This window comes from Geospiza fortis, unplaced genomic scaffold (genome assembly GCF_000277835.1).
Source record: "Geospiza fortis unplaced genomic scaffold, GeoFor_1.0 scaffold138, whole genome shotgun sequence".
NCBI classification, from domain to species: Eukaryota; Metazoa; Chordata; class Aves; order Passeriformes; family Thraupidae; genus Geospiza; species Geospiza fortis.
Window position 1 is genome coordinate 8,082,300 of NW_005054307.1, and position 24,579 is coordinate 8,106,878.

The 24,579-nt window shown below is 38.0% G+C and overlaps 1 protein-coding gene across 1 annotated transcript; it reads right to left on the bottom strand.

Annotated features, from left to right (window-relative positions):
- Positions 1 to 8,112: 8,112 nt before the first annotated feature.
- STEAP2 (STEAP2 metalloreductase) lies at positions 8,113 to 24,481 on the bottom strand. The gene is made up of 5 exons (XM_005418589.2): positions 24,450 to 24,481; positions 19,791 to 20,312; positions 17,602 to 18,129; positions 15,790 to 15,954; positions 8,113 to 9,352 (listed from the first exon to the last, which is right to left on the bottom strand). Exons 2-5 carry the CDS (start codon positions 20,280 to 20,282, stop codon positions 9,068 to 9,070), a joined length of 1,470 nt encoding a protein of 489 aa, XP_005418646.1. The 5' UTR covers positions 20,283 to 20,312; positions 24,450 to 24,481; the 3' UTR covers positions 8,113 to 9,067.
- Between the last annotated feature and the right edge of the window lie 98 nt (positions 24,482 to 24,579).

Here is a 24,579-nt window from a genome sequence, read left to right on the forward strand (position 1 = left end):
GCTGCTCCGGCTCTCCTCCACACGGCCACAAAAGGCGCTTCGCGGGCTACTGTCTGTGAACGAACGTGACCTCGGCGAGAAAACCATTTCCCCACCCCGTCTACATGTGGGGCAGCTGGAAGGGAAGAGGCCGGTGGGTCCATAACAAGTAATCATGAAAAAGCCCTCCATGAGATGTCACCACGACAAATCCCAGACGGGAAAGCGCTGCCTGGGACAGCCTGGCAGCGGGGAAAAGGGCGAAAGTAACCTTTTCTGTGCATAGACTGATACAAAAAAGTAATAAAAGCCGGGACAGAAGAGTGAGGGGATGTAGGTATCTTCTACTCGCAAACAGTGAGCCGCTGTTTGAGGTTTAGGTGACAGCTGAGATTGAAGGACAACACAGTGCTCGGTGTGCTCACAGGTACTCTACTGGACTGCTCACTTCAGCTGCCATTCCTGGGATCTGGACACACTTTGGACAAGTTGCACACATGTCATGTTGGATATGCACATATCCTGAGTCTTTGAGTGCCGACCTCGGTTTTCATTGGCAAATAATTAACTACAGTGATTCCAAACAAATATTTGAATATGTGAATAAATGTATTAAATGCTAACATATCTGGAGATTTAAACATCTAGCTTTTATATGAAAATAAGTGATTGATGACTGATAACAATCAAGAAAGACAACTTTATGGCTCCAACTATAACCAACACAGTCCTTATTTTCATTTTTCCCAGCTTGCATTCTACACCCCTCCTATTTCATACTTGCCTTCTGCAAAAATAAGGTGCATCTCACATTTAGTACTCACATACGCTATAGAGTTCTCTTTCTATCAAAGGGAAAATACACGATATTGTGTATTTGTGTATACACAAAAATACCCATGCACACCCTGCATTTAGTAGAAATTCATCCTCCATGCAACTTCAAAATGATGGCAAAATTACAGCCTAGCATAGTATAGGACTCTGAATTTAGAAAATGCAATGGCCCCTTTGACATCCATGACATCCTGAGCTGCGATCACAGAACACAGGTCCTACAAAGGCAGGACCTGTAGCACGTTTATAAAGTGCCCTCACACGATGTGACAGTGCAGTTGCCAGCCTTGGAGCTGGTGTTTGACACTCTTCATCTGTCCATGTACACACATCTCTCCATTACTATAACCACTTTACTGGCCCTTCCTTCTTCTACTTAAATATTTATTTCTGTGAACATTCGGTTTTGTATTAGGGCTTACACTGGATGGAACAAGATTTTCTATTAAGCATTGGAAATTAAAAGTGCTGACAATGCTTATATGTCTCCAGGCATTTTGCTGAAAAAGCTGGATTATATATATATATATTCTCTTGGTGCCCAGATAGGAACTGAAGTTGTATGTATTCCAAGTTTTAAAGCTTATATAAAAAAACCTGCTTACATTTATTTCTATTGTAGCCTAAGTGATTTAAAGTCTGGTTGCTCCATGTTTTGAATGACAAATGTATAAGAGAATATACCTAAATTGGGCAACTTAGTCTGCAAATTATAAGGTTAAATCGCATGGCACTTGTTGGCTCACTGTTCCGAAGATCATATTGCAAAGCTCCATTTCCTCACTGTGCACCTTCTTCAAAATGAAGCTTTTAAAATTTAGGATGAAAGCTACATTATGCAAGTTCGACTACAGAGATTCTGCTGTCCTTGGCAAGTGGCAAATGCCCATCCTTAAAATCATGCAATCAACTGTGGTAATATTTACTCAAAAGTTAATAAACCCCAAATAGGCTTATACTGTATTTTTATCACATCTACCTGGTCCATTGGAGATGAAAATATTCAAGACACCAAGGCCTTATTACGAGAGTATTGAATTTTAAGTCTTAAAAATGCTAAGAAATATGGTAAAAACGTAGACTTGATGTAAAGAGGATTTCTGTTTTGACTAAGGACAATTTTGGTGTGAAGACACAGTTCAGCAAACTCTGTTCTTGAGGTAAAACTTGAATTTCATAAAACCACAGCACTCTGTGTGTAGAACACAGCTCTGTGTTAGAAGATGAAGGTTACATATCTAGGTCTGCCATTAATCTCCTGTTGACTTTGCTGAGTGAATTATTTCCTCTAGCACTCAGTATTTGCTGTTTTACAAAATAAGTTGCAGGCTTTAAGGGACTATTATTCAGTATTTACCTTTCATGTGCTGCAATGTGGGTCTTCAGCTCCTAGTCAAGTGATGTCCTTTTCTTGGCTATATTCAACATGTAGATTCTGTCCAAAGTCACCTGCACTCCTTATCAAATATGACACTGAAGTCTTTAAAGTACAGAAATCAGAGTCTTTCTAAGATTCTTTCTAAGTCTGTTGATGCCTCAACTTCCTTTTCATTCTCCTTTCATTTTTTTTTGTCTGTCCTGACCGATCTTCTATGTTTGATATTCACAGAATAAAAGGAAAAGACCTTTGAAGTGGCTGGCAGTAGACTCAACCTTAAACCTGTCAAGTCAACAGAGCTTCCAACATGTGGATTTACCTGCCTGTACAATTAAAATACAGTGCTGAGGTCATGGGGTGGTATGGAATTGAGGGGAACTTTCACACTGATCTTTATTACTGTAAGGAAACGCAGTAAATGACAGGACACAGAACTTACACTCTTGTACAGTACAAGGTAAGCCTGGAGAAGGGTGTAAGTTTGGGGCCCCAGCTGCTAGCACAATATCACCATTCAGCAGAACAAGCACTGAGATACAGAGAAGTGGAGAGATTAAAAAAAATAGAAGCCAAGAAAACAAAGACTTCAAGGTCCAAAATGTTACTGTTAGGTTAGGCATGGCACAAACCAATATTAAATGTTCTGAATTTTAAAAACACCTATATTCCATTTGGGAGTCTGGGAAGGCTAGGTAACCTAATGTGAAAGCAATGGAAATGCTGCCAGCTCCACTGACCCATGCATCTTCACTGAACTCAGAACAGTTTATGCTGCTGATGGACAGTTAAGCAGCATTATACCTCTCATGTATTGTTTTCCTCTTCTGCTGGCATAAGCCTCTTAGAATAAAAGTTATGTATTTCCAAAAGAAGGACTGCAAAGTGCTTCACCTGTTTGTTTCATTTGAAGAGTAATTCTATTTCATACACACAACAGGACACTTGGCAAACTTACTGGTGCCTAGCAATCTCATCATGGCCAAACTTTTTGTTGAATGAAAAGTGGATTGAATATATGCCAATAGTACTGTATCTGAAAGCATGGAGAATATCTCTGACTAGGATAAGGGATATAGCTATCCAGTGTGTCTGTGTGAAAAAGCTGTAATCCCGACATTGAAAAATAAATAAACTGCCCTTAGAATATTTTTATGAACTCACACTCAAATTTTATCTCTCAGAGAAAATGTTGATCAGAGCACCCATGTATTAGAAAGAAGCACAAGATAAAATTTATTCTGCATAAGCACAGAAGAAAAAGCAAAATACCTTACTTTAATTTTTTATTGATTTTTGTGTAAAACACAGTCTGTGGAAAAATAGATAAGAGCATTACTAATAATTTATAATAGCCCTGTTCAGAGAGACAGCACAAACAGTCTGACAAACACAACTACAAAGAGAATATTACACGTTGGAGACATATTATGCTTACTGTAAGACACTGCCAACAAGGCATGAGAAACAATATATAATGACAGAGATCATTGTTCAAGTCAGTTAAATGTGTCATTTATTTTAAAGGCTGTAATCTAACTAATTCAAGCAGTATCATATGGTGATACAATATCAGTACTGCAACATTATTCATTATATTGACAGAAAATACTACAGGATGAACAGCCAAGAATTCAAAACCTTGTGTATTAGGAGATGCACTGTCTGCAAGGAACTATGCATATGAATTCATTACCACTGCATATGTGAAAATATTACACTGAAATATTCAATCTATCTAATTTTTATGCACCTGATATATCTAACTTTCAGAGGAAAGCTGTTTCCTAACTATATTCATACCTGTGAAATTTATTGCCACTGGGGAACTCATTGCCTTATATTAATTAACTACTTCCTTTAATGCCAGTTGGGCAGCTAATTTTTACAGACACAAACATAGAGACACACTATTTTATAGGCAATTAATGACAAATAAAAATATTCTCGGCACATCATATAATTTACAGTGTTGGAACAAAAAATTAAATGTGGCAACAATTCACAGTAACCATTACCACAAGCTAATGAACTTGCAAAACAATTACAAAATAATTAATCACTAAATAACTCAAAAATTCTAAATAATTCAAGAACATGTGCACTTAATTAACTTGTACATAGTTGCAACAGCAAAGAGAATTTTAAGATAAAATTAAAGACACATGGAACCTATGACAGAACTCTGTTTTAGACAGTGTTAAGAAAGAACACCTTAATATCCATGGAAAACAAATAACTTGTTGCTAAATACACAGAAGTCTCCATTTTATAATACGTGTACAATTCTGTATCACATATTAAGCTCTATTTTTTTAAACTGTACAATAATTAAGAGAAATTAGGCTTATTTCATTACTTATTTTCATTAGGCAGTTAAGCAATTTATATAAAGCTACACAAAAATAATTTTATAGCAGACTATTCCCAAAAATATGTATTTATTCTCCTAAGTAATGAAGATGTCTAAATGAATTTTTATATTTAGGCAATCTAAACAAAACAATTAGCCTCAGGTATTTTTCCAATGAGAAGGCTATGGTGAGTTTATAGAAATCAATGTGTTTGGTCAGATGAATAAAGATCCCTTTTGGGACGAAACATAAGCTGGATATAAAGTTTGCTAAATGCGTGAGTGTTGTTTACCTTCAGGCTTAACAGTGTCTTTTTAGAACAACTTGGTCCTTAAAGAACACTAAAAAATATTAAATAACAAGTCAACATGCTATTCCAGTTAGGAGTAAATGCATGGCCTAACAGGAAACCATGTGTCACTTTTGTAGCACAAATATTTCACAAAATGTCTTCATATAGTTGATCTAAAAATATTGTCTATTTATTAATACTTCAATATTTCAACCTTTCAAGTAACATATAAAATTAAAACACATTTTTAATTTTCTACACACAATTTTAAAATAAGAATGACTTATCATTACTCTCTCCAGACATCTTTGGCAGTTTATAATGTAGCAGTTTAATCATTGTTGAAGAAATTTAATCATGAAGTAACTTTTTGCATAGGAAAGAGGGCCAATACATTTCTGTATATACTGTCAGTGGATGCATTACAGTACAATATCTATGGCCTTTGACAGTAATTTTCAGTTAGTACAATATCATAGTTCTGCAACATTACCACTATTGCATCAAAATAATTAAATAATTGTAGGGAACATGAATGTTAACTACATATTCCACAGAAATTTAAAATTGCTGTAAAATAATAGCAGCATATTTAATTTTCAAATGTAGTCAGATTGTCAATGGTAATAGTTTCTGCCTAAATCTGTTCAGAAGTATGAAATTCTGCTCTCAGTTAGACCAGCCCATTCTAGTGGTTTTAATTAGGTATCACATGCAGGCCTGGGGTAGAACATAGAGTGGTATTTATCACATTAAAATTATCCAAGATTTGTTATGTTCTAAGATTTTAGAAGTTAATTTTATTTAAAGGAATGAAGCACAATGCTTCGGCCTTGTGTGGTTTCACTCCGCAATAATGAAATAGGAAACAGTCCAGGACATTCAATTCTGCAAGCCTTTTAAGAAATGTACACCTTTTGGAATGCCATTACAGACAAAGTTAGGTTAGAAGTCATAATTGTTACTTGTTCTTCATTTTTATGTGAAAAATCTCATTTGTAGTAGTTTAGACTCCTGTCTGTCTCCAGCAGCAACAGGGTTTTCACTTAATGTCTAGAATGTTTGGTAAAAAAGTATTGTACTTGTGTATCACCGCCAGTCTCACTGAAATAGCTGCATATTGGAGGAGGAACAATAAAATAAATACCCTGAAACAAACTTCTTTGGTTTTGGAAAAAAGAAAGAATGCAAACATTTATTTATTTATTTGATTGATTTATTGAACCTTTTTTTCCTTCTTTATTTTTCTGTTAAAAAATAGGAGAGTTTCGAATTTTTAAAATGTTTGATAATTTTTTGGAGAATGTAGCTATTAAATACAGTAATCCAGAGGCAGCATCTCTCTCGAATAAATCCAAAATTATTGATGTCCAAGAAGCTGAGAAGCTGTGTTAGGAAAAAAAATCACTGGACAGTCGCTTTCTTTTTAGAAGCATCTACCACTTGTCAGCTACTGGAGACAAGTCTCAAAGACCTTAGCCTGACCAATTATTGCTGTTAATATAATTTATTTTTCCAAAAGTGGTGAAATAAGTTTAATTCTTTTCCTTCCAATTGACTCCTCACCAAGGCTTAAAGAGAGGATAAATCTGAGCTTTCCAACTACTTGAAATTGAAAATTAGTGAACTAAAATGAAGTATCAAATATCTGTTGACCCATATAACAGTTGTATTTTTCAGAAAATGTATTCACAAACCTCCATTTTCAAGAATTCACTGGCCTCATTTGATACAAAACATGTCTAAAGACAAGTAAAAATACTTTAATTCTGGAAGAAACATCATGCAAGTATTTTATTTTTCATCTCTAGATTTGAACATGCCTAAAATGAAAGGAAGTTCAACTGTCTCTTGTTTTGCAACAAACCCAGAATATACAGAGGCTTGATGTGTAAGTTTGGGGAATTTGGATACTAGAATAAAAATAAAATAGTTGCAGATATTTTGAATTTTAAATTAATTTAAGAACAACTAACATGAATTCTTTAGGCTTAGGTTGGCATAACTGGGGGCAGAGTTTGATTCTAGAATCTTCTTTTTCTGTGAAGCAGTTCATTTCATTACAAGCAGAGATAATGAGATTTACAGGACCAGTGATGTAAAAGGATAAATTCAAGCTTAATTCTATATATTTCTGATACACGATAGAACAAATTCTTTCAAAGCAATAAATAATAAGAGAAGGTTCAGCTAAGAAAATTAGAGATTTTAAACAGTGCAAATATAGATAAGAAAAAAATGTAATTTAATACAAGAAAATTAGAACCAAATACACAATTTGATTCACTGAAATAGAAGTTCTGCTAATTAAGCAGTAGCAGCCTGAAGGTATGAGTTGAGTTTGGTTGTTTTGTTAGAGAAGAGTAATTACTACTGACACAGCAGTAGTAATAAGTAATTGTGAACATTATTTAGAATCTGACAGCAAATGCAAATGTCAAGGTTTAGAGATTTTTAAATATAATAATAATAATTTGGTTTCTCAAAACTTCAGGCATATCCCAGAGACATTTGTAAAAGTTAGACCTTTATATAAAAATAGAAGATTAGATTTGCACAAAAAGATACTAAGAATTTAAGACACATTCTGGGAAATTCATATATAATAACTGAAACTCCAGTGTAGACACATACAGAACATGAGTATTGTGATGCTTCCAATATATTGGAAGTTTCACAGTGAAAATGGATTTTTATTGTTGCTGAATTCTCAGCTTTTCTTTTTGTTTTAAAATATCTTCACATATTTCAAAGTCATTAAAAAATCAAAAACTAGTTTACACACTTATCTTTCTATAAATGTATAGCACTGTTTTGAATCTTCATTATACGATGTATGGAAATAAAGAGATGCCAAAGGTCTAAAATCCTACTTAATACTTTGAAAAAAAAGTTTACTACAATACCCTTTGCTTACAAGATGTCACACCATAATTGAGACTGGGTTGCATATTCCAATCATGTAATGGTGTAAAACCACACACAAATAAATATACTGTACATGTGCAATACACTTGACCAAGTGCAAGGTGCTGCACCTGGGCTGGGGTACCCACAGTATCCATCCAGGCTGGGGATGAAGGGATTGAGAGCAGCCCTGCCCAGAGGGACCTGGGGGTGCTGGTGGGTGAGAAGCTCTACATGACCCAGCCATGGCACTCACAGCCCAGAGAGCCAAATGTGTCCTGGGCTGCACCCAGAGCAGCCTGGGCAGCAGGGCAGGGAGGTTTTGTCCCTCTGCTCTGCTCTGGGGAGAGAGACCCCACCTGGAACACAGCACCCAGCTCTGGGGTCCAGCACAGGAAGGACAGGGACCTGTTGGAGTCCAGAGCAGGGACACTGAGATGGTCAGAGGGCTGGGGAGCCTCTCCTGTGAGGAAAGGGGGAGAGAATTGGGTTTGTGCCGCCTGGAAGGGATGGCTTAGGGATGAGCTGCAGCTTTCCAGTTCCTGAAGGGAGCCTACAAGAGAGCTGGAGAGGGCAATTGCATGTAGTGACAGGACAAGGGGGAATGGCTACAAACTAAATGAGAGTCAGTTTAGATTTAGATTTTTGGAGGAAATTCTTTACGAGGGTGGTGAGGCACTAGCACAGGCTGTCCAGAGAAGCTGTGGACTCCCCATCCCTGGAAGTGTTCAAGGGTAGGGTGGATGGGGCTTTGAGTAACTTGATCTAGTGAAAGTTGACAAGGCCCATGACAGGGGCATTGGAACTTACTGATCTTTAAGGTCCCTTCCAATTCAAACTATTCTGTGATTCTGTGATCATTACAAATTAATTTCTTTCAAACCCTAGTTATTTCCTAAATAATTTACTTTATATTCTGAACTCATTAACCCAGAAATGTGGTTTTAATAGAATAAACACTGCCCAGAAAATGTCATATTAATAAGCAGCACTCTGACACATATCCTCTAAGGCAAAAAAATATCTGTAAAGCCTGGTTCTAATAAAATATTATTGTGATATAACTGTGGAAAGGAATATTAATTTTTTTTATTTCATAATCATCTGCCCTCTGTAATCCAAAACAAAAATATTTTTGTAGTAATCAGAAATAGTTGTCTTCTAGTTATAAACTTCTCATAGTTTGGTTAAGAGCTTGTACTATATGTCAAGCAAGAGACTTTACAAAGACTCCTACTTAACTAAACTCCTATAAATGCAAGTTTATTTGACATAGACAAAAAACCAAAGCCCAAACATGTACAACAGTGTTAACAAATATCATCACATTACAGTTATCCTTTCTGGGGAGAGATGTGGAACAGACCCACTTACTTCTTCTATAACATGGCTTTTCTCCCATCCTCTTCGAATTCTCCTCAGTTTCCTACTTACACATGGCAAAAGTAAGATGATCTTACCTAGAATGACAATGGAAGGCAGAACAAGGGCAAGAACAAAATTTGGTGGTGTATAAAATCTGTAATACTCTTCTTCAAAAGCTCTCTTCCATCCATAAATCAGTACATGGAAAGTGCTTATAAGCAGAGCAATGTATCCAAGTGTAGACTGTGAAGAAAGAGAAAACAGGAAAAAAAAAGATATAATAGCACTTGGTCCTTCACCTGACAGCTACGAAGCATTACAGCTACAGGGTCCTTGAAAAGGTGGATTCACAGAGCTGCTGAGTGATCGCTGTTATCACCAGCTTCTGTGGCAAGCTCTAGATTTTTGTGCTGAGAGGTCCTTCCTCTGCAGGCTGCTGTGGGAACCCTCTCTTTCACCTTTCATCCAGCACTGCTGGTTAATGGTAGACTGCAGCACTGCTTTGTGCTACTATGGCCAAGCCCTGCAGTTCACATATTCCCTGACAGCTCTAATACATTATTTGGATTATTTTAACATTTCTATTAGACATCAAGTTAAGATCTCTTACCTATTCACTACATTAAGTTAGCAATATATGTTTACCATTCTGAAATTTACGGACTGAACTGAGCACTGATTTACAGAGTACCTCTGCTAACATCTACAGGCCTTAGTCAAAGCTGAAATGATGTCTGCCCAAATTCTAAGCAATGGAAGCCAACTTCAGGATAGGTATGCCAATAAACAATTCCAGAGTAGTTACTAGAACAACATCCATTGTGATTGGAAATTAAGTTTTCTAATTCTTAATTAGGAGGACAGATCACTTCCAAGATTCCTTATTATAGAACAATGCAATTCTGTTGGAAGAGATTTGGGCCTAAACTTGCAAATTTTTATCACTTTGAGATGCACAGCTCACTTCTGCCTCACAAAGGCCTACATCCACTTGTCACTGGTCTGAGGTTAGCATAAACCATCCCTTGCCTTCTCCTTCAGTTGTTGCTGACTGTTTAATGGGAATATCTGAACTGCAGGGCTTGGCCATAATAGCACAAAGCAGTGCTGCAGTCTACCATTAACCAGCAGTGCTGGATAAAAGGTGAAAGAGGGTTCCCACAGCAGCCTGCAGAGGAAGGACCTCTCAGCACAAAAATCTAGAGCTTGCCACAGAAGCTGGTGATAACAGCGATCACTCAGCAGTTCTGTGAATCCACCTTTTTAAGGACCCTGTAGCTGTAATGCTTTGTAGATTTGACAAAGCATCAACTTAATTTTCCCAAACCATGACAAAAGACTACTATGCTTTGACTTCTAGTGGTGATCAAATGAAGGAAAACTCTTTCTGGCCAAAACTGATGTAATGACTAATTTGGCTGGGAAACATTTGTAGAAAATCATTGAAACAAAGAATGAGCATTAAGAAAGGTAACTGGCTACCAAGGTATGGTCTAATTCTAGCAAACAGACAAGCAAAGAAAAATGCAGCCTAAGGGTCTATAATAGGTAGTGAAAGAATTAATTCCTTCTACTTCAAGATTAAGCAGCTTCTAAAGCAAGAAGAATGTCTGAGCTAATACTATTTGCAAGGATTCACAGGCATAATGGTATAAAAAGAAAATATTTCTGTTAACTTCTTGGGATCGCTACCCTGTTTTTTGACTTTCCAATATTTATGTATTTTTTTTGCCAATGGTTTCAGGGCCATTTTGTTAATCTTTAGATATGCTGCATACTTTTTCTTTTAAAAAAATTGTTCCCAAAATATCCCATAGTAAACAGAACATTTAGACAAACACTCAAGGATATGAAAAGGGCATATGTGGTATCTGAACGGAACTTCTGGTAAGAAATTTGGACAGCAAACAATATGGTCAAACCTGATGTTATAATATGTTGTTGCAGACTTTTGTTGGTATGACTGTCTGGAATTCATTGTTATATTACGGGCAGCAGGGAGAAGGGCACAAGTGAATCATATCCCTCATTTCTTCATCAGGATTACTGATGAGAAATATAACAATTCTTGAAAATAGAAACAGAAGGGAAATATTATACATTCATTTCCAATTATTTTATTTTAGCGCTTATTTTAATTCCATTTGCAAGCTATAGTTTTGAGACACCTATATATGTCTATCTAATGGTCAAAATGGAAACTAAGAAGTACATCCAGTATATTTTAAACTAACAACAAAAGGACAAGAAAAATATATGATGCACTTTTAGTACGTTCTTTTTTTTCTTGCCCTGTGAAGAGTTGCCATATGCTTCTCTGAAGTGTTGGTAGAGCATGTGCTAGTGTGTACTGCACAATTTCAACTACACATCTAAAAAACTAACAAAGACATTGCTGTAGTTTCTGTCAGCTACCAATGTCAGCTATGTTCTTCAACTGGGCCCTTAATTACCATTACCAAGCTCCAGATGATAGTTCCTTTAAGAGTAGAGGACTTCTGAAAGCAGCAAGAAGAAATACTGTTTCTTAACTGGTAAATTCACATTGAACAGTACAGTAAGCAGCAAAATCAGTTGTAATTCCTGGCAACCCTCTGCCTGGGCTTTAGGATGGCTGCTGGGAAAAGTGGAAGAGTATCTTTGGCTGCTTTGTTTTCTTATCTTCCATAATACTATGTTTCCTGAAAGCTGAGTAATAGATTAGCACATTTCCTATGGACTCCCAAATCTTTTAGCTTTTCTCTAAGTCCTCCCTGTTTTGTTTCTTTTCCTTCCTGATCAAAGTCAGCTTTTAGCCAATACGGGAGATTTCCAGCCAAGGCTACTGATAAATTGGACAAACTGGTATTGTTTGAGAAAGGAACCAACAAAACTTAATGGAGCAGGAAAGATGAAAGAGAAAAAACCCTAAAATGTTACCAGCAAGATGAACCTATTTAGAGACAAAATGTGCTGTGAGGCAAATCTGCTTCAGGAATTTCCACATTCACAATGGTTGAGTAGTTCCAAGCAATTTATATATACGAAAGGTATTTTCTAAATTCAACATTTATGCAAGATATACTTCAGATTCTCTGTGTAAAAGCTATTGCTAAACTTAAAAACTGTTTGTAATAACTTCTGACTGGAATCTTACCCACAAACTTGCTAAATACTCAGGCCTTAGTCTACCTTACTTTGGGGAAAAAGTATCCTATTATTGTGGGAGAACTAAGGCAGGGCAGCCTTTCCTCAAAGTGTATGCATGAGAAATATTTTACTCACACTGCCTCCAAAAAACTTTAGGATTGGGCTAGCAGAGAAAAGGAGTATATACAAAAAAGTCAGCTTCCTACCACTCAAATGGCAGATTTGTGTTGTTTTTTGCTAAAAAATATGCTCAGCTTTCAAAACCAGTCTGCTCTGTCCATTGCCACTTTAAATGATGGGATTTGGACTTGAAGTCTTAGACAGGAAAACAAAAGCAGCAGTCATTTATGTCTACATTATATATTTACAGTTTAACTTTCCTCACTAGACTGAAGGACCCAGTGCAGGATAGCTTGCAGACAACACTCTCCATTTCCTTGTATTTTATGTGAACAGTTAAGGACTGGTTTTAGTAAATGTCTTTTTTTTCTGTTTACAGTGTGTTGGTTTAAGCTGTTTATTCTGCCTTTTCTGACAAAATATGAATTCTTTTGTACTTCTTGCCCATGTCTTCCTTTGCTCCTTATCCAATATACTTAGATGAGAAAAAGAAGAATACTGAAGTGGCATTTAAGAAAATTGATGCATTAGTTTGTCAGCCCCAGCTTTCTTCCCTGCTGCTTTTCTAGTAAACTTCAGCTCTGGGTTGTGTTAACGTGACTGCAAAGTCAGTTTCACACTAAGTTTCAGTCCTCCAGGATCTCCTACTGAGAAAACTTCATCACTGTCTCATTCTGTGGCTCCTGTATCTGGATGTTATGAGTGTTTCTCTCCAAGTCATGATCAAGTTATCAAACCTTTGTTTTGTACAGTGGTCAACTCTGTACTGTAGCAATTCCTCTTTTCTGCTGGTCTCTTAGCTCTTTCTAGGACTGACACAGTAATTTCCTTTTGCACTATTAAACCTTCTCATATCTCACTTTGTTCATATGCATACTATGAGTGAAGCCTGCATTACTACTTGTCCTCTCAAAGTCCATTTCCCTTGATGAAGCAGGCTGGGATTTTTGGAGCTGCTGACACCTGTGTTTGAAACCAGGCTAGGTAAGATGGAGGCATCTCCAGAAGAATTTGGGATATCAAAGACAGCAATTCTGTGCAAAACTACTGACAACTGGTGATTCTTTAGAGTATTAGGAAGACTGTCTTTGAAGACTCTCTGAACTGCTGTAGGTTGGGGAGATGCTGCTTAGGGCTTGTTCTACTGGAACAAGGCTAGTCTATACTGTACATTTTAATAAACTCAGATTTTCCTAGCAGGATTCAAGACTATGTTCTCATGGTAAAACTATTTAGAAGAGGCTACACCCTTATTTTGATGAAACTACATTTTTTAAGATGAGCAAGCAAGAATGTGTTGTTCTCAGTGGGAAGTGTTGAGCTGGGACCCTCTCTGAGTGTGCTGACCGACTGATTCTTCATCTGTCGGATGTTGTGGCAAATCATCTGAGATTCAGGACTAAAGCTAGAGACATACTGCTTTTCCCAACTGAAAAGAAAAGCAGCAATGGGATGATAGGTTAGGAGTTCTGCTGTTTATCCCCCTGACATGGAAAAGATTGAGAAATTTAAGTTTAATTTTCCTTCACTGAACTGAAGTTCAGTAGAAGAAAAACATAAGTATTGTAATTTTATCTGTTCTCCTTGCACACTGGGGACAGTGAAACTTATACAGAAATACAGACTCCTTTTACACTAGTAAGCAATCACTGAAAGTCTGTTTTCTGATTGAAGAAATCAAGAAGATTTTTTTTGACAAGTAACTAGATGGAGAATAACTTACATCCTGAGAATTAATGACAAAGGAAATACTCATTAACTTTAAGAAATTTTTTAGTAGTTCAATACTTTTGTGTTTAAGAATTGCAAATGATCTTAGTTCATTACCAATACCAGTTATCTTCTGCACATAATACATCCCGAGCAAACAACTTATTCCAAACAAGTTCCTCAAAATACTGACAGATGGGTCATTAAAGTTCACAATTATTTAGATTTGGAACTATTTTGACTTAATTTACAGTGGAAATAACTGCAGTAAATATGCAGTTCTAGATACATCATTGTGATTATTGTATGGGTTTTGACTCAGTCACACAAGCCTGAAATTTTGAAATATGAGTCAGGAAAAATAACACAAAAATGCTGGTTTTGTGGCTGGAAGTTATTACTGGATAAAGGCATCTTGTCACTCACAAGTGAATACATATTTTTCCCTTTTGCACTAATGTTTTATATCACCCAACAGCAGTACTATTGTCCCCACACAGAGAACTCCAGATGCCAGAGATACTGTAACAATAGACTTGAGTATTTAGTCTCTCTGAAGGTTTAAAGCCATGACAGTGAATAAACAATTCTGTCAGGGTAACTCCACTTTGAAAACCTTTTCAGCAAACTTTTTGTAGGTCTACCTGCAGTTTTCCAGTAATGGAAATCAGAAGGAAAAGAAAAGACATTATAGACAGACGTCAAACAACTATAGCCTTTGAAGTGTCCCCCACCATTCTCTTCAAAATATCTGTAAATTATGAAACACAACCCAAGCCCTGAGCTTTAAAGTCAGTGCCCACATTCTGAAGTGAACAGGACTCAGAATTAAGCAATATTATAAGGCTAAGCTGAAAAAAATGTTAATCAGAAAAGACTGAGCTAAGACTACAGTACTAAAGCCAAAGTCAGAAAACAAAACATAACAAATCCAAAAACTGTGCACACTTAGGAATTTTCACCCGACTGTATCCTAATAAAATTTCTTATACCTGACTGCTTCCTAGAACTACTGGCAGTTATGTGTTAGAGCAAGCACTGAGCTGTTCATTAAAGCCTGTGTTTCTCAGTATGTTTTGCTGGTTAGATTTGCATGTTCTAGGTATTTACCTGAGGAAGGAAGGCAGCAGATGGTGTGCCAGAGCCTTGAAAAGCCTCTGATTTTAATAAGCAAAGCTCCATGCTTTACTAATGGGTATTTTCAGCTAATGGGAATAATGCAGTTGAGAGCTGTGTAAAGTCCCACAGTGGATGAGAAGTAAAACTTAACCAATGGCACCCTGGCTGTCAGAGGATTGTGCAATAAAAATCTTTCAGGGCAAATTAAGTCTTCAGTTTTAATAGCTGTGTGCATCTACCTATACAAGTATCTCATCAGTATCACTGCATTTAGCAGGTTTGTCCAAATTTATCTAATTTGAATGTAGCAAGAAGTTCTAAGAACAGAAAATTAATAGATTAGTAATCATTTGGTCTTAGCTATGTTGGTTATTTAACATCAAGAAGTGTAAAATAAAAAGTCCTGTTCTACACTCATGAAATGCTTAATGTGCCTTCATGGTAACATATTTGCTAAGTAATTGTTTTTATTCAATTACCAGAGACAGAGGAAAAAAGGCTTTTGTCACATTGCAAGGAGCTTTTGTTTATGATATTGATCATGATTGTGATGAAGGAATTCTTGTTAACACCAAAACCCCCTTATTAAAAAAGTAACACACCTGAATAAAACTGAACTCCCTCCAGTTTAAGGCACTGTTTACTGAAGGGATGGAAGTTACTGCCAGCAAGGAAAGCAATCCAAGGCTCATTATTCCAAAGGAGATATACATTTCAATTCGCCACACTTCTTCCTCATTCCAAGAATTTTCAACATTTGCATGAACCTGATGAAAGAGCAGAAAGAATGAACTTTATTCTAAAGAATATTAAAAATATCAACAGAAGTTATTTTGCTGACTTAAAGTTCACAGTCACAGGACAACTATAAAATGCGGTCAAATATTTCAGAGGTTTCCTCATGCCTTGGAGAAAAACAACTATTTCCTTACTGCTGGTATTGGCTTTTGCTAGATTAAAAATATGCTAAACATGGAAATTTTAGATGAGATGCTAAAAGAACATGTAACATTATATACCATTTACAACAATACTGTTATAAAATCAGGTAATTCTGCACATTCTTATACACTGTAGAAGAGGAGCTCTGTTCTTCAGACTCTGCAAACTTAAATTCTGTAACATTAGTTGGATAAACCTGCAATTTCTTTTTAGTATGGAAATTAGATTTTAGATTTTTTAATTACATTTAGAAATAACTTAGCATAATCTCCTTCAGCTTTTATATGCTGAGTCCAGGCTTGCTTCTCTCTTTTACTATTGCCATCAGATTTTTCCAAGATGGTTCTTGCTGCAGAGTTTTACCACAGAAAAAGAAACAATTCAGGACCTTAACAACTAAGAAACTTAGACATTCAATTCTTTTTTCCACTTCCAGGTTAACTATCGCAATATGACGTTTCTTGAAAAAGGTGCACCAGAAATATTAGCAAGTGAAAGTTTTACAGTACCATTAAAACTAAGATAATTTCTTAGTAAAAGTACCAGTGAAACCTTTAGTATTACTAATTTTAGTGTGAATTACGGTTTCTTGCTGCCTATTACAGTTTTGCCCTTCCCCTAAGTTCAGTTTTGATGCTGGCTCTTACAGTTTGTGATACTCCCTGTTAATTTGTTACATTTGATTTTATTTCCTTTTTTGGTGCTCCTTTCTGTTTTATCACTCCTCTCTTTCCTACAGATTTTATGTGGTGAATGGCAATGCTGTTTTTCTGACAATGGTGCTTTTCTGCCACTTTAAAGGTTACAATAAGCTGTCTCCCTGACAGACAGCAGCATCAGACCCTCTTCTAGAGGATGACAGATTTGTTGGAGAACGTTTCAGGGTTATGCAAGATCAATTGTTCCTGGAAACTATGAGTCAATTTCTATTGTCTGCAATAGATGATGTCCACAGAACTTTAAAAGAATAAATTATTTTTAGCATTGGTCCAAAATGTTACAAAATATCAGCATCTTCTTTTTTTCCTTTTTGGAACACAGAAGTATCTGTAAGCATGATTACAGTATCTGCCCTTATACTTTCCATATTTGTAAATGTACTTATGATATACATACTTCCCCCATGTGTTAAGTATACATGGAAAGAAACATATCTCAGAATCTTTTTGCTGTTGCTCTTATCCTGTCCATCCTACATTCTTTTTGTGTATATTGCTATCAGGAATTTCAGTGGGACATGTCCCTGATTCCCCCCACCACATAAACTTGACTGCAGATTGACCCACAAGGTGAGCAAAATGCACAGATATTTATTTTAGTCTCCTTATCTGGCAGCACCTGTGCCTAAAATAACCCACAACTTTTGTGCCAAAAGCAATAGAACAGATTAAGAAAATCCCAATTATTGTATTCAGGAGCCATATGCACCCAGCCAAGGTGTTTTTGGCTTATTGAACTAAGGACTGCCTTACCTGTTGATATGCCATGTTGAGGAACAAGTACCTCTCTGATCTCCTCATAGGCAAGCAGAGGCTGTACACCACGTGCACTGCTGCAAAGAAAAAACTGAGCAGCCCAAGCTGCTTCCGACACTGGAGCCAGCTGTCCAGCCAAGGAGGAAAGCGCCGGTACTTAGTGCCATAGTAAAGCTGATAAGCAGCTGCAATAAGTCCTGGTAAATACACTAGAGAAAGCAAAGTGATAGCAACAATTGGCAGGGTCTTGTTGACAATCTCAATGGGAATCTTGTAGAAGTCACTCTGCTGATTTCTCATGTACGGATGGATGACATCTCTGACAAAGGAATAGATGAAGAAAAATGTTGCCAGGCTAATGGCAATGAGTACAGGCCCCTTCCACAGGGTGAACAGGCGCAGAGGCAGGTTTTCAATCTCCCTTGAAGATGACAGTGCCCCCAAATCAATAGGAATGAAACTGAGCTGACGGGCAAGCTCAATAACCTGATGGCGAGCTTGAACATTGTTACTGCATATATAGACCTGTTGGGAGAGTCAAGGGAATTGTCTGTAGTCAGAGACAAAGACTCAAAGGTAAACAAAAAACCAGCAAAATCCACCAAAAACCTTAAGCGCTTCAAAATCAAAACTACATCACAACTGCTAAAACTGTACACTTTATCCCAGCTTAAATTGCCAACATGACAATAAAATCACATAAAAATTAGCCAAAGTGCAAACATGTACTTTGACTTAGGAACAGAGTAATCAAAACAAAATTGGCTTTTTCTTGGATTTAATAAATGGGGAATGTCTTGGTAATCTGTACACTGAAACCTGTCATACCGAAACGTCTACAGGACTGGACTAACTCGAAGCTACAGCTAAAAGCATTTAAGAAAATCGAAAATCTCTCAAAAATACAGGAATCCTGAACAATGACCCTTAAACAACTTTAGCATCCACAGACTGAGAAGCAGCGATCTGTGTAATCTCTCTGTGGGTAACAATTTTAGCCTTATTTCACAACCCAGATTTCCACAGATTTCAGATTTGAGTATTTAACAGAAAAGACAAAAACTATCAGCCAAATAAGAACTTATACTACAGGCCTGTTTTTTACACAGACAAAGAAGTGTACTCCTACAAAGTACTTCAAGGTTCCATTAAAATTTACAGTGGGCTATAGTTTGCCCAACACTATTTGCTGACCATCTGCATTGAAGCAAATATGATCTGTTTTGACTGAAGTGAATTAGTATTGTGCTATTCTGAAAGGGGATAAAAGAAGTATGGTGAAGTTATTTTTTAGATTATGCATAACTTACAAAGTTAATTTTTAGATTTATTCCATTTAAATCTACCTGAAGTGCCAGAAAACTGAATTTAGTCTCTGGCAGTCATGTTACATCAGTTATTTCTTATGTATTTCTCAGATTTCATAAAGCTGTGAAGGACTGGATGCTTGCACAGGCTTAAATCCTTTACATCACTTCAGCAAAGCATGAAAAACATAAAGGTGCATTTTCTATACACAGGATGGATCTGCAGAACATACTGGGAAGGACTTTTGAACATCATGTTCCCAAGCAACCCTGGATCAAATGAATGATCACTCAGAAACATATGTGCCTCCTTCTGTTCCCATATTTCTGATTTTGGGGTACTCTAAAAGCTAGATGATTTCTTTCAATCACTTTGCTGCTGCATTGAACACAAGCATTTTTAGAATAGCTGATTCTCAACCTCTGGGATTGGGACCTGAGATTTCTGTGCATCTCTTTCAATAGTTCACCCCAATGCTGCCACTAAAATGCACTGGAAAAGACTGTCTCTACCCTTGTATAAAGCATAAGGAAACACATGAATGTATTTCCTATGGAAAACATTAAGACTCAACTCTTCTCCTCAGTCTGTAGTCACCGAAAGGTCAGTTGTTTATTCTAAGCTAGTATTCACATTTCCTCTGCAGTCTTTAAAGACTAACAGGCAAGACAGGGAAAAAACTGGACCACTTACTTAATTTGTCTTACAGTGAGATGAACTAAACTCTAAAGGTTTTACTGGGTACTAAAATGTAAGTTGAAGGTCCAACATTTTAGGCATGTTAATTCAGGGAATGTAAATCACATGAGTTCTGGCTGTTACAGTCAGTTCCTGTTATTTTCATCTTACAAATAAGTTAAATTAATACAAACATTTACCTGTCTGCTGGCATCCTTGGGTCCTAACTGTAGTGACCATGCTGAAATGACATTGAATCCTTTGACAACTAGGGAATCAGGAAAAAGTGATGCCAAATACTCTGCATTGGAGTCTGGATATTGGTCTACTCTTGTATTATTGCTGACATCAATCAGAATTTTACCAGCAAGTAAGTGTTTGAGATCCCACAAAGAGGTGTAATGTTCTCTGTGTATGGCTACAAAAATGATGTTTGTTTTAGCCACTGCATCTTCATGGTGAGTGACATCAACCACATGGGGAAAGAAGTCAGTAGCGTGTTTAGGGTTTCTGCTCCCTACGACCACATGGTACCCACATCTGATAAGTCTGATTGTCAATGACTTAGCAAAGTCTCCACTTCCAATGATGCCTATCGTGACCTTACTGGCATCCTTGATGCCATTGGCAGCATTTGGTAGAAAAGTTTCATTGAGGTTCTTGGGACTCCCCATCATAGAGATTGTTTCCATGCTTCCAAGACACCAAATCTACAATGATTTCTGTAGAGAAAAAAAAAAAGGAAAGAGAAGAAAAAAGAAAAAACAAAAGAAGGAAAAATCAGCATCACACAATTTTATGAGACCTCAAAATCCATTAACACCTCTGGAAGCAAAATTTTTGGTTCAAGTTTCATATGATAGTTTTTCCTTAATCAAGTATGTGCTAATCAATTTTGTCTTGCAATATGTCACAAATAGAAGGAGAAACAAGCAACGTGAAGTACTTCAGCACTTCAATAATAGTTACTTAAGTGAACAACAGCATTTCCATCTTCTATTTCTTATCTTCCACTGCCCAGGAATACTGGCCCACAATGTAACTTTGTACTCCTGAAACTAATGGTAAATACAATGAGTAGAAACATGTAAAGAAAACTGGAAAATAGTAGAATGTAGAGAGCACTGGCCTGTGATCAGCATGAGATCAGTGAGTACACGGAAGTTGAATTCCATTATAAGTTCACGCAGGTTATTATTGTGATATCCTCTCCTGGCCATGAAGGAGGAGATGCAAAAGTCTCAAAGATGCTAATGTCATGACACCATGACAAACATCCATCTGACACTCTCACCTCTCAGCCTGGAAAATGGGCTGCCCATATGGATCCAATGGCAGAAACAACAAAGAAATTTATCAAGACCTAATGACATTTCTAGGTCAGACTGCTTGGTCTGGCCATGGATGTATAAGGATTAACTGTGGATGCGAGGGTAAAGGTTTCAAGGCCATGAGTCACAAATATGCTTAACACAATTTTCTATCCAGGCAAGTAAAAAAATCTTGGAGACAAACACATGAGACAGCCTTCCAGAGAAATGCTAATGGCAGGAAGAGACAGACTTCATCCAATAATAAAAGGGAAGATAATTTTAGGACTCAAATTCAGTGTAGTAAGGGATGTTTTGAACAGGAACAGAAGCTAAGGCTCACAGGAAAATAAAATAAATATTGCTATATCCTTGGTCACAGAACTGCATTAAAGCTCTAAGAAAGACATTAAAAACCAACAAAACAATGCTCAGGAGGGAAGTCTGCACACGAAACCACAGCCACAACCTAGGTGGTTCTGCATCCCTGGTGGGGGTTGACTCTGGCTGGAGGCCAGGTGTCCAAAAAGGCGCTGCTCTATCACTAGCCACAAAAGGCTCATGAGTTGAGATAAGGACAGGGAGAGATCACTCACCATTTACCACCAGAGGCAAACCAGACTCTACTTGGGGAAATTAACTGACTTTATTACCAATCAAAATCAGAGCAGGACAATGAGAAGTATAACAAATCCTAAATAAACACCTTCCCTCACCCCAGTAAGCTTCTTCCTGGGCTTAACTTTATTCCCAATTCTCTGCCTGCTCCCCCTCTGCAGCACAGGGAGACAGGGAATGGACTCTACAGTCAGAAACATGCTGTTTCTGCTGCTGCTCCCTCTTCAGGGAGAGAAGTCCCTTATTCTGCACCAGCATAAGGCTCCTCCCATAGTGGAGTCTTCTACATACTTCTCCAGAGTCCTTCTCACAGGCTCCAGTTCACAGACTCCTCCAGTGAGGGTCCCTTCCACAGAGTGCAATCCTTCAGGAGCAGGCTGCTGCAGTGTGGGTCCCCATGGGGTCACAAGCCCTACCAGGAAACCTGCTCCAGTGTGGGCTCCTCTCTCCACTGGTCCATGCCAGGAGCCTGCTCCACCCCTTCCCAGGGGGTCACAGCCTCCTCTCAGGCATCCACCTACACTGCTATGGGGCTCCTCCATGGGCTGCAGGTGGATCCCTGCTCTACCATAAACCTCATGGGCTGCAGAGGGACAGCTGCCTCACCATGGCCTGCACCACAGGCTGCAGGGGAATGTCTGATCCAGTGCTCAGAGGGCCTCCTTCTTCTTCTTCACTCGCTTTGGTGTCTACATGAGTTGTTTCTCTTACGTGGTCTCTTCCTCTGTCCTGCACTGCAATTACCATTTTTCCCCCATCTTACCTATGCTACCTGAGAGGTAACAGCCATTGCTGATGGGCTGGGCTCTGGTGAGCCACGGTCCACCCCAGACTCAGATGACTCTGGCCACATTAGACACAGGGGAGGGTTCCTGCAGCTTCTCACAGAAACCACCTGTACAGCACTCCTCCCCATCCTGCTACCAAAGTCTTGCCAGGCAAAGCCAATATAATTGTAGAACAGGAACAAAGTCTGAAAATTAAAGAAGCAATGAGGAGAGGCAGGCTAAGAAGGAGCAAAAAGAAAGCACAAGGTTGCTGTCTTGGGAGCAATCAACAACAGACCACACAGAACCTTTTCCTGAGCTACCATCCAAGAGCTGATATGATGGTAGTTAATCATCAGTGGGAGACATTAACCAGCCATTGGCTAGTAATACAGCATGTGTGGTGAACAACCCCCCACAATTAAAAGCAGCTTTGTGTTTCAGAAATTAGAGGAAGCTACTAGAAGAATGGGCACTTTTCATTTCAGCTTTGACTAGAAGGTACAAACTCACCAAAACTGGACTCAGAAGTTAAAGACAGAAAGCAGTATGTGAAAGTGACCACAAAGTTAGTATTCAAAGAAAAGATTCTAACAGTGAATCCTTCTGGCAGAGGCAGAGCACAAAGATTTTTATGCATTCACTCAAAAAAGCATTGACTTTTTCCTTACCATGTGACCTGAAAGGTATTTAACACATGACCAAACTACCAGTATTTCCTGTATCAGGATGGGTTTGCATCCAGGAACATGAGAATATCTAATGAGATAAGAGATGTAACTGGATATGACAGAACATGTATGCTTTCACCATGTGATTACAGCGGCCCATTTCAGTTCTTACCATGCAACCGGGATGTGCTGCAAAACTCTGAGATTGAAAGGGAACCACCATAAGGAAATAGGCTACCAGTACCATTTAGCCATGCTGCAGCCTACTTTCAGTTTTAGTCCAAAGGATCTTGGGGAGAGTGGGCACACAGGACTTGGATGATGAATTGCTCTGGTGAGCTGAATTCGGCCTGCTGGCCAAAGTTTCTCACTGCCAGTTCTAAGGAAAATATAGTGTGGGTAACAGAACCAAACTAACAGACTTCATAAAAAACCCTCAGGGAACAGGCTGACATGACTTTTAGACAAGTAATCCAAGAGATGTACAAAAGCAGAGTGCTAGCAGTTACTGAAAGGGACTATATTAAATGCACAACTGCAATTCAGAGGCAAGAGTGTATAACTGCAACAGGAGAGCTTTCCTGACCTGAAAAATCACACAAGATTAAAAAAAATAAAATGTTGTGTGCATGGCTAAGGAGCACTACAAAAAGACAGAAACAGTGCCATCATGTAGGGATAAAATCAGAACAAGAATGGTACAGAAGTGAGTTTGTAGCTAGTGAAGAAGATAAATGGCAACAAGTAAAAGTTACATAAATACATAAAAAAGAAGAAAGACAGAAGGCAATGTTTATAACTTCAGAGGAAAAGGAACAAGTTATAACTCATTCTATTGTTAAACGTCTTCTTTATTTCAGCCCTCAGCAGAAAAGTTAACTGTGAATAGGTACTTAAAGAAATTCCTTCTTACAGGGAGATGGTGAGGTCAAAGTGGAAAAGGTAAGTTAAGAGTAAAGGATAAAGTTAAAGATAAGATAAAGATTTTCAAGTCAGCAGACAATTATGGAATCAGCCCTTGAGGCTTAAAATGCTGACCAAAGTGACATCTTTGGTAAAGAAATAAAGAGATGACAAGACAGGCAGACTACCACATATTGCTTAAAGAAGGGAGGACGACTAAGGAAAACAAAGACTTGTTAGCCTAACTTCAGCCCTTGGACAGATTTTCCATCAAGTTACTGTGCAATCAATTAGTAAATAAATCAGAAGCAGATGATAAGAAGCAGCTGAGGTGGATTGTTCAGGAAGAAATTTCAACAAAACCAACCTTCTTTTACGAACTAACTCATTCCGGAGTTATAAAAAATAATAAAAGCGACATACATTTGACATATGCTCTTAAATTAGCTAACAGAACATCACAGAGCCATGTCAGCCAGATGGTGACACACGTGAAAAACTGCTTCTGGAAAAGTAACTATGGGAGGAGAAAACCGCACCAAGGCAAGCCGGGCCGTGTGTGCGTGAGCCCCGCTCGGGCGGGCACTTACGGGGCGCGGGCAGAGGCGCGGGGCTGGCGGGAGGGCGGGCGCGGGCCGGCGCCCCCTGAGCGGCAGCGCGGAGCGGAGATCCAGCCCGGAGCAGCTCGGCGGGGCCCTGATCCGGGCCGGCATCTCCAGC

Bases quoted from the DNA above. Each gene is read 5' to 3' on its own strand.
- STEAP2 (XM_005418589.2), bottom strand. From the start codon at position 20,282: ATGGAAACAATCTCTATGATGGGGAGTCCCAAGAACCTCAATGAAACT. The intron at 18,130-19,790 runs GTAAATGTTTGT...CTCTCCCAACAG, and splicing joins CCAAGGATGCCAGCAGACAG to GTCTATATATGCAGTAACAA. The intron at 9,353-15,789 runs GTGTGTTACTTT...CTTTCTTCACAG, and splicing joins GGGAGTTCAGTTTTATTCAG to TCTACACTTGGATACATTGC.